The following is a 14,872-nucleotide window of genomic DNA, read 5'->3' as shown; positions in this document are numbered from 1 at the left end:
AGCTTATTTTCCCCCTTTCCTGTGGCAGGTCTTGTCTATATACGGATTTGCTGTGTCCAGGACTGTTTGTGAGCTCCTGAGCCCCCCCCCCCCACACTTAACTAGGGTTAAAGTATTCCTGGTGCCATAAAGTCTGTTCTTCAAATTTTCCCTTGAAACTAGCCAGCTTTTTAATTTTAGCACTCAAATCTGTTTCTTTGAGCTCAGCACTTGTTGAGAACTCATTGTAAGCACTAAATAAGTTACAAATTACTACAGCACTCAACTTTCCTCACTTAGCTAGAGGAAAACAGTTTTTAGTACTTGATAAATAAGCACCTATTCAGGCATGTCTAAAGGTCAGCTCCCGGTGTTTTCTCCTATTTACCTGATGAATCTGGGCATTTTGGGACAATGCAGCAATTGCCTCATGTACACAGACAACCCTCTCCGCCTACCACCCAACACAACGACCTGTGAGAGATACACTTATATAGTCAAACTGGAAGCAAAGCTCTCTTCACCGAAGACTGGACTAGACAGTCAAGAGGAAAAGGTAAACACTTGCACCGCACCACACTCATTACATAGTCCCGCAAAACCTACACCACCAAAACACACACACAGAAGCACAAAACACACACCTACATTCACGGAGGCTCTCAGTAAAAATCTGCCCAAACAACTGAGACCTCCAAAGCAGAAATGCAAGCAACCTCCACCCCCCAACACAACCCAAATGACACATAGCCCATATACTCAACTACAGCCCATAAGGCATAAAATACCCAACACTCTAGTCATATGTGACTCTATAGTCAGGCACACTGATGTTCCACTCACCAGGCTAAACAAGGAAAAAGTTACTGTCAGCTGCCTGTCAGGTGCCAGGATCCGCCACATAATGCATGCACTCAGGTCACTCCACAACAAGTACAAATATGACTCTGTCATTGTCCATGTTGGTGTGAATGACCTGAGACGTACCTCCCTGGACTACATGAAAAGAGACATGGAGGAGATCTCCGATCTTGTAGCCCAGGCAGGTATGACCCTAGCCCTGAGTAGCATCCTGCCATCACCCAGAATGATACCACAGTACAAGGACAAAATGATTGACTTTAACAATTGGCTAAGCTTCTGGTGTCATTCTAAGGGAATCCAGTATCTGTCTGCCTGGGATGACATGATCGACAAACCACGCTGCTTTGCCAGAGATGGCCTGCACCTGTCGCCCTTGGGATTCTGGATACTGGCAAAGGCTCTTGCCACCCCTATAGTGCCTTTTTTATGCAAGGTTCAAATGACAAATTCACCACTGTAACAGGTACAAGCAAGCAAAATCTGAGGGTAATGCTACTCAATGCTAGAAGTCTAAACCTCAAAATGCACTCACTCAAGGCACTCCTTAAAATGGAGAACACTGACATCTGTGCAGTGACAGAGACCTGGTTCAAAGCTCCAGAGAGCACTCCTGCATTACCAGGCTATAATTCATACCACATCTTTCAGCCACCAAACCCAGACCGAAACACTAAAGGTGGAGGTGTGTCCATATTCATTAAGGATATCCACACCTCCAAGCTAGTTGCTCAGCATAATGCATCCGAGATTATCCAAGTTCAACTAACTCTGGGCAAAACCACAATCCAGATTGTAGCTTGCTACAGACCCCCCACTCCTCTTTCTTTGATACACTGGAAAATATTAATGTACAACCCAACACTCTAATAATGGGTGATTTCAACTACCTTACCATTAACTGGGAAAACTACTTATTTACCAACTCTTTTGCTCAGCGTTTTCTGGAAATCATCAATTCGAATGCCTTGGAGCAACTTATCCACACCCCCACCAGGGGCAGCAATATCCTAGACTTGGTCATCCCCAACATGGGTGAGCGGTGTTCCACACCAGAGGTCAGCTCCTCGTTGGTCAGATCTGACCACAAGCTAATCACCCTAGACATTTACATCCCGCTCCCACCCCCCCCCCCAATTAGGAAAACAACCGTAAAAATTTCTCCAAAGCCAACTTCACGCTTCTTAAGACAGAAGTGGCAAACTTCATGGCACCCATGCAGATGGACAATAGAGGTACAACTGCTGAATCCTACAGAAATGCACTTTATAAGCAATTGCACGAGTGCATGGATCGTGCTATCCCTAACAGAACCAAGATGCTATCCTCCAAAAAAAGGAAGCCAATCTTGTGGTCTTCTGCCATAAACAAACTCTACAACAGAAGAAAGAAACTGTAGCAAAAAAGAGTAAAATCTCACGACTGGAGGAACTCCCTGGTCAGCCTGAGTAAGAAGCTGAGATCCCTCATAAAATCCTCCAAAGCTAGTTATGAAAACAAAATCGCCACTGATTCTAAAGACAACCACAAAGCATTCTATAGCTATGTCAAGAATCTCAATGGCAACACTCAGATCTGCTCTGAGTTACAGCACAATGATACTAAATATACAGAACCAACTGATATTGCCAACATCCTGGCAGATAGGTTCAGTGCTAACTTTACTCCCCCTCTCACCCCCTAAATGACCCATCTTTATACTGGAAGAATGCAAAGTTCCTGTAATCATGGCTGCACAGGTAAAAACCTCACTCTCCAAAACCAAGAACACAGCATCCATGGGACCTGACAACATCCCAAGCTGCCTTCTACATGAACTACAGAATGAACTGGCACCCCACCTAAGCACCACGTTCAATCATAGCCTCACCTCAGGCTTTTCTGAAGAAGTCTGCTTATGAAGCAGACGAAAAGCACTTCAATAAACTTTGGTTGTCGATACCTTTTCCTGGTAGTCTTCGAGTGGTCACTGACCAGGTTTTACAGTAATTATATTAACTTTTGGAATCTCCAAGCTGGTCTTCAGTGTTTTTTGAAAGTATCTTGTGGAGTTTGCTGTTTTTCTCTAGTATGTCACCTCAGGCTTTGTGCCCATTGAATGGCGCACTGCGACGGTTATCCCACTCCACAAAGGGGGGGGGGCACAACAGACCCCAGGAACTACCGCCCCATTAGCCTGACGAGCTTGGTCTGCAAGGCCATGGAATGTATCATCATGGAACTCATAAACAAAGACATTGGAGATCTCCAAACTCTGGACCCCACACAGTTCGGGTTTGTAAAAGGCAGATCATGTCTCCTAAACCTGATAGACTTCTTTGAAGTAGTCACCAAAGCCATAGATGAGGGTAAGGTGGTTCACACAGCCTATCTAGGTCTCGCCAAGGGGTTTGACACCATCCCCTACTCTGGAATTACAGATAAACTCACTAAACTAGGTATAAATCCCTATGTCACAAGATGGGTTGCCAACTGGCTTACTGACAGAACCCACACTGTGAAAGTTGCAGACTCCAAATCAAACTTCAGACCAGTGACAAGTGGAGTGCCACAGGGTTCAGTCCTGGGTCCTCTCCTGTTTGGTATCTACTTCTCTGAAGTACAGGCTAACACAGAAGGTCTTTGGCTAACTAAATTCACAGATGACTGCAAACTAGGAGCCATAATTGAAACTCCTAACGATGTGGACATCCTACAAAAGGACCTCACTGAGACAGATGCCTTGTGTCAAAGCCATGGTCTCAAGCTCAATGCCAAAAAGTGCATTGTCATCCCCTTTGGTAAAAATTCTGTAACCATGAACTACCACACAGGTGGTAGTCTACTTAACACCAAAATTGTGATAAGAGACCTTGGGACACAGGTGGACAGTAGTCTCTCCTTTGATAATCACATCACCACAGTGGTCAGAAATCCTTCTACGTGGCACACCTCATCACAAACGGTTTCTCATCCAGAAAAAAAGAGGTCATTGTTCCCCTCTACTCATCACTCGTTAGACCCATTATAGAGTACAGCACCCCTTTTGGTATGTACCTCACAAGACATCTACAACAACTGGAAAGGCTGCAAAAATACCTCACAAAGAGGATTACTGGCCTCAAACAGATGCCTTATGCAGACCATCTCAAAAAACTTCAGCTTTACTCTGTCGCATATCCCCTACTCAGAGGTGATCTCTGCCTAACATACAAAGCTATGTCAAACCCAGAGTTGTTGGACATGCTCCACTTAAAGAAATCCCAATCCCTCTAAGCTACACGCTCTAAGGACCTAAACCTTGTCACCACAATAAACAGAACATGCTGGAGGGATAGATTCCTGTCCCACAGACTTCCCATACTCTGGAACAGACTACCTATCTATGTCAAACAGAGCTCCTCATTAGCACTCTTCAAGAAAAATCTTGATGACTGGATGGGAAATAGGAAATTCACCCCGGGATCACTTCTGTGGTTTTGCTTGACAGGGGCACAGGAAAATTATTTTCTTGGGTGGCGAAAGCCAGGGTACCTTTTTGGCTAGGCTTGTATAGGCCCTAGGGCCAATAGCCTAGTACCTACCTATGAACCTAATATAAATACATACCAGTGTAATACTCCTCCCGTCAGTAGCCCCTTAGTACTACAAATCTAGCATTATAATCTTTTTTTTCCATCATCCACCAGTAGTGGCACTCCTCCTACAATTAATGTAAATACTCCTCTTTTTCTTTGTCACAGATATTCTGCTGAATTCTTTACCAAATTCCCATGCTCATCTTTCCAAGTCTATATTCTGTAGCATAGTTATTTGCACTCTTAATTTTTTAATATAGTTCACTACTATTTCTTTTTGTATATATCTGTGAGACCATTCACATTTAAAGATAATATATAAAGTCTCATTATGATAAGAAGTTATTATTCCTACCTGTTATGTATAACACTTTTGTAAGGTTGCGGTGGTGGTGCTGCGGTAGTGCTGTCGCCTCACAGTAAGACACTGTCCGGTTCGTCTCTCAGCTAGAGCGTCTTCTGCATGGAGACATGCGTGAATGGGCGTACCTTCGTTGAAGGTTGTGTGTTAGGGCTGGCAACTCAGCACGTAAAAATCAACTGCCAATCATTAGCGGATCGGAGTTCTGCTGTGGCAACCCCTAACCGGGAAAAGCCGAAAGACACAACAACAACAACTATCAAATGTGTGACGAACAAAACAGAAAAGTGCAATACAGAGAAAAACATCACCAAACACAGAACACTGAACAAGTCAGTATGTCGAATCACATGCAGATTATTCGATTCGGCATTATTCAACATACCGTTTACCCTACATCTGTCAGAACAGTAACTGCAGTTCTAGTTATGAGCAGTATGAACACACTGCACAACACTAAACTTCATGCTTTGCAGGGGGCAAGCCCCCCACACCCCTTGAAAATTATATATTCCAACTCTGAGATCGCACTACAGTGGGAAAAGTGGTAAATTTCCCGATCTCTACTAACAACACTGACCACACTGTAAATGCGCAGTGCATTCGCTGACTAGGACCTTGCACACCTGAAGGTTCGACGACACAGGATTCAGCCAATCAAACTTTGGCATCCAGTGGTCGCAGAACCTTCACCCATAATTTTGATAGTAAACCCTTTTTTAAACATCTAGTGTTAGCTTTTGTGTTACATGCATACACTAATGTTTGGCAAGTTGATCTTTTATACAGTTGCTTCTTGCTGTATCCATTTAAACCTATATAACATCTTACAAAACTTTTTGTTTTAATGAAAACTCTCAAATGAAAAAACAACCCCCCCCCAGAACAGCTTCAAAACCTGTAAACTTAATACTAATACACAAAACTGTGTACATTTTCAAATAATTAAGCTTTGTCCTTCTAAAAGGAGCAATTGTCCCAGACTGGCAGTCACACTCATGGGCTTGAATTAACCTATAATATAAGTTATCCTTGCTAAGATGTATGATACAGACTGTGCTTCTACTTCCATTGAGTGCTGTCTATTGTTGTCTTATCTTTGCTCCTCTCCCAGATGAAGAAAACATCTTAATTGTTTTCAGAAAACATTATCTCCTAGCCATTGAAAGAAAGTATTCTGTTTTTATTCACTCCTTATTAAATTGTCTCCATAGAAACATGAGAACCAGATGCACAGTTGCGTTACACTACACATATTGCACTTTAAATCTTTATGTGCTAGAGGTAAACACTTCAATATTCATTATGTTCAATGTTCTTTTGTTTTTATTTATTTGCAACCCCTTAAAACTTGTGATTAAATCAAGACAAGGGCCTTAATCCAATCATTCCTCATATGCAAAAATAAAAAAAGCATATTATTTTTTCTTATATCATGCTCTTTTGTCCAGGCTTTCTTCTGTTTTTACACTGCAGTGCCTACATTTCTTAGAACTGAACAAAAGGAAATAAATAAAAAAAAAAAAAAGCAGAGGCACCTGTTTACTTTTCTGAGTTTTCTGTTTTCACAGCGAGAGCTGAAAATAAGCTCTTACTCAATGTGCTGTCATCTTGGAAATCGTTATCTACCAATTATTTTTGGCTCACTCCAGACTTGTCAAGCAAAGAAGTTGAGAGATATGCCTGTTGTTCTACAACTATTTAGGAAAATTAGAATAATATTTAAAAGTAGTCTTTGATTTTTGGGCTCTACCCATGTTCATTTTTTGTCTTTGTATAAACTAAGGGGTTATGAACATCCCTGGGGTTGTCTCATATTCTTGGTTGGTCAGTTGTAGAAGGTTGCAGTCAGTAAATTATGCCAGACATTTGAGTTTCTGATTTCATGTTATTCAGAAAAAGAATGCTGTGCAAAACACTTATTCTATCAACTCTCCTAGTACTTGACAGATCTTTAAAATCTGTCCCTGATTTTGGGCCTTTGTTTCTCCAATATTTTTTACTTTGTCCCTGATTCTTTCACTAAGAAATTGGGAGACCGCAATTTGTTTTGTAAGAGTTGGACATTTGAGATACACACAGACAAATTAACTGCTGGGGCTCCCTGTGGAGAAAAATTACTAACTGCTGTTTGCTTATTATTCTGGCTTTACAGAATTAATGTAATTTGGGTGAATCATCCTGAGATAATGTGTGGCTACCGTTTGTGTGGAACAAAGTTGAAATTCATTACAATTGAACATAAAAGTGGCTATAATTTTTGGGTTTGTGTGTTAGCTGTCTGTGGATGAAGGTAAATGACCCACTTGCTGTTAGCTCACTTTAAACTGTTTCTGATCTGGATTTGCAAGAATGGTATGTGTTTGTGTGAAGTAAGATGGAATGTTTTATTACTGTGTCCATTATTTATTGATTACCATGATATGATGTCTGAGTTGTACACAGTAAAGTGGATTAAGGAATGGATATGGAGGCTATCTCTGGATGCAAGTGACTTACTTCTGCTGTTATTTGATCACTGTTAAACAATAGTCTCTGATCTGGCATGGCAGGAGCAGTGTCAAACAATGTATTTGCTAAAATCAGTGTAAAATCACTATTACTGTTTCTCATGCACTTGTGTGTGCATCTGTACATGGGGGCTGCAGTGTATTTGAAAGTAACAAGCTGGCCATAACATCTTTCACCTCCCATCATAACCATCAGCTCTGCACAAAATAATGATAATTAAAAAGTAGCATTGTCATCTTACAACACATAGCTTTGGTTGAGTTATTGGCTGTTTCTTCTGTGTGGAGTATTTATAGTCTCCCTACATCTGTGTGGGTTTAACCACATGCTCTGGTTTCTTCCAATACTCCAAAGATGAGAAGTAGGTGAACTGACATTATTCCAATTTGCCTGTAGGTAAAATTAATGATGATAAAAATGGTTATAGCCATAAATTATGTACCTGCACACAAATTAGTTCAGCAATACTCATATTTATGGAGACAAGGTAAGATAAAGATTCTAGGAATATGGATTAAATAATCTTTTGTTACGGCAGCTAACGATATGTAGGAAGAGACTAAAAAGATAAAAGAAAAACTGAGAAACTGGAAGATCTTGTTTATTGATACAGATAATAAGACACAAGCAGTGGAAATGCTTTTAGTCCCTTTAGTTTTATACACAGGTCAGAAGAAGCTGTGAATAATAATTAATACAGAGTTGAAGGAATTTATTTGGAAGGGGAAGAAAACAAAAGTTAAGTGGGCTGAGCTTCCAAACAGGACAAGGTAGTTTGGAACTTCTTGATTTGAAGGGATATTTTACAGCTGCACAGTTAAACCCGATATACGTAAAGCAAGCAGACAGTCATAATTAAAAGTAGAAAGGGATCATACTGAAGCAAGCTGCAGCAGGGTTAGCTACCTGGTGGTGTAAACCTTGGCTCTAGATGATTGTCACTGTTGAAGTGACATCCCAACTCTATATGCAAAAATGAGAAGAAGAGATTGTGGATGGATGGATGAGGGAAGTTTAAGAAATAAGGAAAAGTGGGATTTTGGATGCAGATTCATCAGGAGAATAATAACCATACAGAATATTATATTCATAAAGTTGCAGAAATTATTCTAAGCACTAAGCCAACATGGGCACCAAGAAAGGAGATTTTGCCAATAGGGATGATGTAGGGGTACAGAAAATAGGCAAGAGTGGGCTGTAATTTATTGGGTAAAACTGGAAAGGTACCACAGTGTTGGCAGCAAATAAGTATAGCGGGAAATGTAATAGAGTGGAATGAGGCCAAGAAGAAATTTGAACTGCAGGTTAGCAACTGCCTTCCCTGCCAAGGATTGATATCAGAGTATAGGCAAAGAGAAAGGGGTAGGAGAGTCTTACCTGAAGGACCTGCTCTAGTATAGTTTAAACAGAGTCTAGAACATAAACTGCTGTTAAAAAGGTATAATTAGTAGAGAATATAAAATATTGCATGATACCTACAAGAAGCACTCAGATGAAGTTATACAATATTAGGAAAAGCAATTTAAAAATGAACAATGGGAGGACATATATATGGCTCCCAAGTATGCAACAAAGTCAAGAAGGTTTAGCAGTTTTGCTCAGACATGTTTGCATAGGTATTTTTATATGCCAAACAAACTTCAAAGAATTTTTCTTCAGGTAGATAAATGTTGGGGGTTTGATAGGAAGAAAGAGGCTCCTGTGAGTGTAACAAGTTGGCAGATTAAAAAAAAAAATCCCAACAGAGTCCTCTGTCAGATATATTGGTGGAGGAAAGGGCTGTAACAAAGGAAATGATACTTTTGGGACAGACAATCTGAATTGCCTAGACATAATAAGGTCTTGTTTAATTCTGTTGGTTGCAAAAATGCAGTTAATGGAACTCAAAATCTAAACTAACTGCATTTGAAGTATTGAATATTGTAAAACAGATAAAAGAACTGGAAGAGGGATCTTTAAAACGAAAGGAGCAAATAACATAGAAATAAATGAAATATGTGGGAAATACATGCAGAATAATGTTTAAGAGGAGGACTGAGGTTTAAGATAAGGCAAGATTTGAGCAATTTATGTAATGTTGGATTGAATGATACCTATAAAGAAAGAAAACATACATAACATTATGTACGTGGAAAAATGTTAATATTGTATGTTTTCTTTTCTATTAATGTATGTGTGCCTAAGTCTTAAGTGATAATTTATTGAATGTGTTTAAAAAAGTCTACCTTAGTATGTATTAATTACAGCCACTTTACTGACTGTGTACACATCAGATGTTAGATTGTGGTAAAAATAATAATAATAATGGCTGCAATACTGTATTTTGGCTTATTTCTCTCAAATATGCACCAGCCTTACCAAGCCAAATCAGTGATTGTCTATATGTGATAAAAAAACAGCAGATTTCAGTTATTGTCATCCAAAAGCATTATCTGTACTCACCAACTGTAGTCATTTTATTGAATGTATACACCTTAGATGTCTGACTGTGATCAAATAAATAACTAAATAATATCAACAGTAATGTATTTCTGATTGTTGCTGACTGACGCATACACTGTAATCTTTTGCAATGCTCCGTGGACATGCACACACATGCACACTTATGTTCAACAACTGCAGCCACTTTATTGACTGTGTACAACTCAGATATCCGAGTGTGATCAAAATAATAAATAATTAAATGAATAAATAAATGGTAACAGCAATGATCATTGCTGTCAAACATAACAGTTCAACCCAGCACAACCTCCTACACACACATACACACACACACACACACACACACACACACACACACACACACACACACACACACACACACACACACACACACACACACACACGCCTACCAATTACAGACTCTTTATTGACTGTGTATACCTCACATGTCTGTCTTTTGTGCAAATGAAATGACCATAATAATATATTTCACCTTGTTATTGTCACACACATACAGTGCAATGTATTACAGTCTCCTCATATAACAACACATTCCCACTAACTACAGTCATTTTATTGACTGTGTACATCTCGTTTATGTGATTATGATCAAAAAGGCTGTGGTAATGCATTTTAGCTGATTGCTGTTAGGCAGAAGCTATACAATCCACTACAACCTCCTCTGTACCCCTCCCCCCAATAAACAACCATCTGCCTATCAATTACAGGCACTTTACTGACTGTGTGCATCTCAGATGTAATCTAAGGTTAGAAGTAACATTATCATGGGTGCTATTTCCTGGTCATCTACTAAAAACCTTCTGGATCGTATTCTTTTCGGACCTCTGTTTTTCCTTGGCTGACTTTTTATGTACTTAATGTGTTTGGGCACTTATATACTTTGGAGCAAAGTCTAATAAGTCAGTCAAAAAATATGAATAACTAGCACTAAGTCTTTTGTGACCTGTGACTTCTAGACTTTGAGTACCCCTTAATCTGGTTTCCTGTCCTCTAAGTTTGGCAATTTTCATTGTGGCATATTATACAGGATTTTGGACTGACAAAAGATTTCTATAGTTTAAAACTTTTTTTTTTAATTTCCAGACTTTGAGTGAAATAAAAAGAGTCTTGGCTTTGTTTTATCTATTTTTTCACCATAAGGACTAACACAGAGGCAAAAATAAACATATTTGTTAATTACAATGAAGGGAAAGACGGGATAGCTACCAGGCAGACCATGCTCTCATATGGTCCTACCACAGGCATTCAGCATTTCGAAATGTCTGCTGCGTATCTCAAATTGAGCTTTAAAATTGGTTCTGTTAAAGACAATGCTTGTTTGTCCTTAATTAGTAATATATTTGTTTTTTTCAAGTTATGCTCATCGGAGAGTAGGTGAAAGAAGCAGAGAAAGAACCTGTTACCTACAGAATTTCCAAGCTGGTGGTCCCTTTCAAATCTGGAAATTCTTTGATTTCTATTGCACCGTTGAGTGATCTGAAAAAAAAGGATAATGTTAGATGTCTGCATTTATAAGAAAGAAAAATTATATACATAATACTAGATGTTATTTCAGGCAGAATAAACACAGCTGCTTATCTTGCTATTTTATCTATTCATTTTTCTGAACACAGCATTTATACAACACAAGTACATACAGATGTGTACATCTGGTCATGAAAATCAGACCATAGGAACAGTAATTTTGCAGAGCACATTTAAGAATAGTGAATATCACTACACAATAATTAGCATTGCTTGTAATACAGGATTAAATATAAACTGATATACACTGATTAGACATTATGAAACAGATACTGTTTAATTAAACCACAACTTGGAGATGGAACATTGCTCAGTTGTGATAATATTCTTCTACCAATACTTTGCAACAAGTATGTTTTTACATGTAGGCTACAAAAAAGTAAGTAGTAGTGATACAATAAGCAAAATGGTGAGTCTGAGCTCATGTCATTAATTTATATCTAAACAGGCAGGCTTTCTCCCTCAGAATGTGCACTGAGATTCTTTCATAATGATGAATGTGTACTTCATGCTAAAAATGTATACCTATTCCTTTTCATCACTTCCCTCTACCAACCTAGAAAGATAAAAGGCCACAGAGTGCTATTCTGTTCTAGGCAGGAGGTAAAGAAAAGTGGCACAAATCTGGTGAACATGTGATACAGATAGGATATCACAGGTATGTAATATTTCATTATGGTGTCAGTATATCCTCCAAAGCAACATGGTATCTATCAGGAAGGGCAAAACTCCTGATAAGGAAAGTGCATTCTGAGAACCACCTGCTAAATCTAGTACCTACTCTTGCTTGCGTGTCGAGGGCCTGATACATTCAGCTGTATGAATGTCCACATGGGGCTCTTGTTTAATTACTGCAGGGAAGCAATAATTCCCCTAGGATAGTAGTTTTGTTAACAGCTGGCAGAGGCTTGTTAGTCTTGTGGTTTTAGAATATTATTTTTTGAATAAGAAACTTGGACAGTGTTCTTTTAACTGCAAGTGTCAACGTGAAACTGAAACCAAAAGTGATGAAAAAGCTGAGTGTAAGCTTGAAATTGCAAGGACTACAACTGCAGTCCTGGGAACGTTAAAGCAAAAAGTGCGAGCAGGAAAGTAAATACTAAGTTCTAGCTCACAATGCTGCAGAGGATTTCCCGTACTCAGTGGTACAATAATTTTAGGAGTTACCATATGCAAGCAAAAGGGATGTGGTGCATTTGGGGAAGCAGGGGTTTACTTTAAAGGTGCCATGGTAAGTTTCAAGACTCACTACTTTATTTGCCATTTGCACTTTAGCTTTTATAGTTCTGGGATTTGTAGTTATGGATCTCACATTTCCAGTAGGGAGCCCCAAGTGTAACCCCTACTCCTGATTATGAGTCTCATATTTTCAAGGGGGAACCTTAAGCATACCCCCTATGCCCTATGCCCCAGTTTCTGGGTCTGTCACTTCCAGTAAGAAATCCTGAGTGTAACTCCCAGAGCTGCAGCCAGCTTATCTGTTGGGCGTGCTGCTCCCCATTCTCACACCCCTCAACACTAGGGTGAAGAGTAAAAAAAAATGTTTCCTCTCAGAAATGTAGCAGGCTGCTTGCTGCAGCTTAGCACACAAAGGGGTGAAATAAGCACTTCAGTCCTGACCACACAGGAATCTGCCTGTATCATCCCCTAACCATTTTGTATCCTAGATGGCTACCTCCTTTGCACCACTCTAACTTTCTGGTAACTCATATCGACAGAGTATTCTCACACTTCTGAAAGGGAGACCACGTGTAACCCTACCCACAAAATTATGACAATCACACTTCTAATTGTGAGCCCTGAGTATAACACCTACCACCTAAATGCTGTTCTTAGCTCTATCAGTAGAGTAACAAAGAACTCTCTTTACATCTAGGGAGTGAAGCATTCTCTTTCTAAATGAGGGCTTCTCTTTAACACACACAAGAAAATGGAAGACTTGATGAAGGTATAACTCCAAAAATAAAGTTTTGTTTATCTTATTTTTTCTCCTTGCCTTGGAGACCATTGACCTCCTCTTCATATGCCTGCTCAATACAGCTTGCTTGTTTCTCCTGGAGGCAGGATCCCTAATGCCAGTTTTTTTCTTCTAGGGGCCAGCAGCCAAACAGCAGAGAGAGGATCCATCACTCATCCAAGACCAGAGTATTTTTTTAATTTTGGACCATAACCCCACTGTGCACAAGCCCCACACCTTTGCCCTGAAATGAGGCAAGCCCAAATAAACATGTCCCTCCTTCTTTCCTTCCTCCCTGCAGCAACAGCAGGTGCCCAAGTCACTACTGGTTGTAGTCAGAACTTTATTCCTGTGTGCCAACAGAGGTGGAACTTAATCCAGATGTGCTATTGGCTCCAGAATGCAGTCAAGCTTGAGGGTAGCTTGTCCCTTGCAAAGAAACCTATGAATTGGTAAACCTTACAATTCATAAATCCACAGATAAGGGATGTCTGCCACCAGGGTGAGTCTTTTAAATCAGTTATGTTATGTCTACATAAGCAAGTGGTTCAAAGCTGGAAGACATTAAGTATTTTATTTTAAACAGTAAAGGTATTGATGGTTTCTTTCTAGATACTGAGGGGAAAGTAAGTATTTTGCAAAAACTACCTTTGCCAATCTAAACTTTCAAAGTCATTCCCAGGTATATTGAAGTTGCATCCAGATGAAAATTCTCTCTTATAATAGACATACCTGTATCAGACTGCTTTACTAATATTTGCTTTAGTAATATCCAAGCACCTTAACATAGAAGAGGAAGCATTTCTGTGGTTGTGATTCTCACCTGAAACTACTGTGGTTTAAATTAGGCAAAAATAACAAGAACGACAAAGCAATGGCAGATTAATGGGAATCAAATATGTACATGCCTCTCTGGGGCATCCATGTATTTCTGCATTTGGAAACGTTCTGACTGCTACCATTCCAGTGATGAGTCTGATACTAGGTATTATTTACCTTGACTATTGTTCAAAGCAGTTTATGATAGCAATGCAATGATGCTTTCTGTAATGTCTTTAAATGTCAACATTCTCACAATTAAATACAAAAAAGAAACAGTAGTGACCTGTATTAAACCATGCAGAGTGCAAATAGCTATGTTACAGGAGACAAACTTAGAAAGAACTGAACATGTGAGTTTGATAAAGGTTTTCAGGACATTATTCAGCAGAATACCTGGGACAAAGGAAAAGAGGAGCACTTATATTAATTGCTAAAGGAGCTCCAATAATGATAGAAGAGGATTAAAAAATACAATAATGGCAGATTTGTAGTGCTATGGGGCTACTGGCAATGGAGGTGGATTTCAGTGGCATGTATTTATATTCCACCTAAAAGTGCTATAATGGAGCTTAGAAAATTCTGGGAGAAATAATCAGGTTTCAGCAAGGAATATTACTTATAGGTGGGGACTGGAATGTGATTTGCAACAATGAAGATGTGTCTGGAGGGCCCAGAAGGGAAAGTATAACAACCAAGAATAGATTTTTGAAGAAATTTATGAAAATATTTGGCATGGAAGATGTGAATTCAGTAATATGAGCTTGCATTGAATTTACATATTATTTCCCAAAATATAAAAACTGAGCTAGGCAAGACAGAATTAAAATTTCACAGGAA

The 14,872-nt window shown here is 39.3% G+C and overlaps 1 protein-coding gene across 1 annotated transcript in view; it reads right to left on the bottom strand.

The window, feature by feature from the left end:
* The window catches only part of LGR6 (leucine rich repeat containing G protein-coupled receptor 6), a 655,213-nt gene that overhangs the window by 357,530 nt on the left and 282,811 nt on the right, over positions 1–14,872 (bottom strand). The window contains exon 7 of the mRNA XM_044076136.1: positions 11,140–11,208. Within this exon, the coding sequence (XP_043932071.1) occupies positions 11,140–11,208 (69 nt within the window). The remainder of the gene's footprint in view (positions 1–11,139; positions 11,209–14,872) is intronic.

This window comes from Protopterus annectens, chromosome 7.part0 (genome assembly GCF_019279795.1).
Source record: "Protopterus annectens isolate FY-2018-M chromosome 7.part0, PAN1.0, whole genome shotgun sequence".
In the NCBI taxonomy this organism is placed as follows: domain Eukaryota; kingdom Metazoa; phylum Chordata; order Ceratodontiformes; family Protopteridae; genus Protopterus; species Protopterus annectens.
This window is presented reverse-complemented; position numbering and strand designations above follow the sequence as displayed.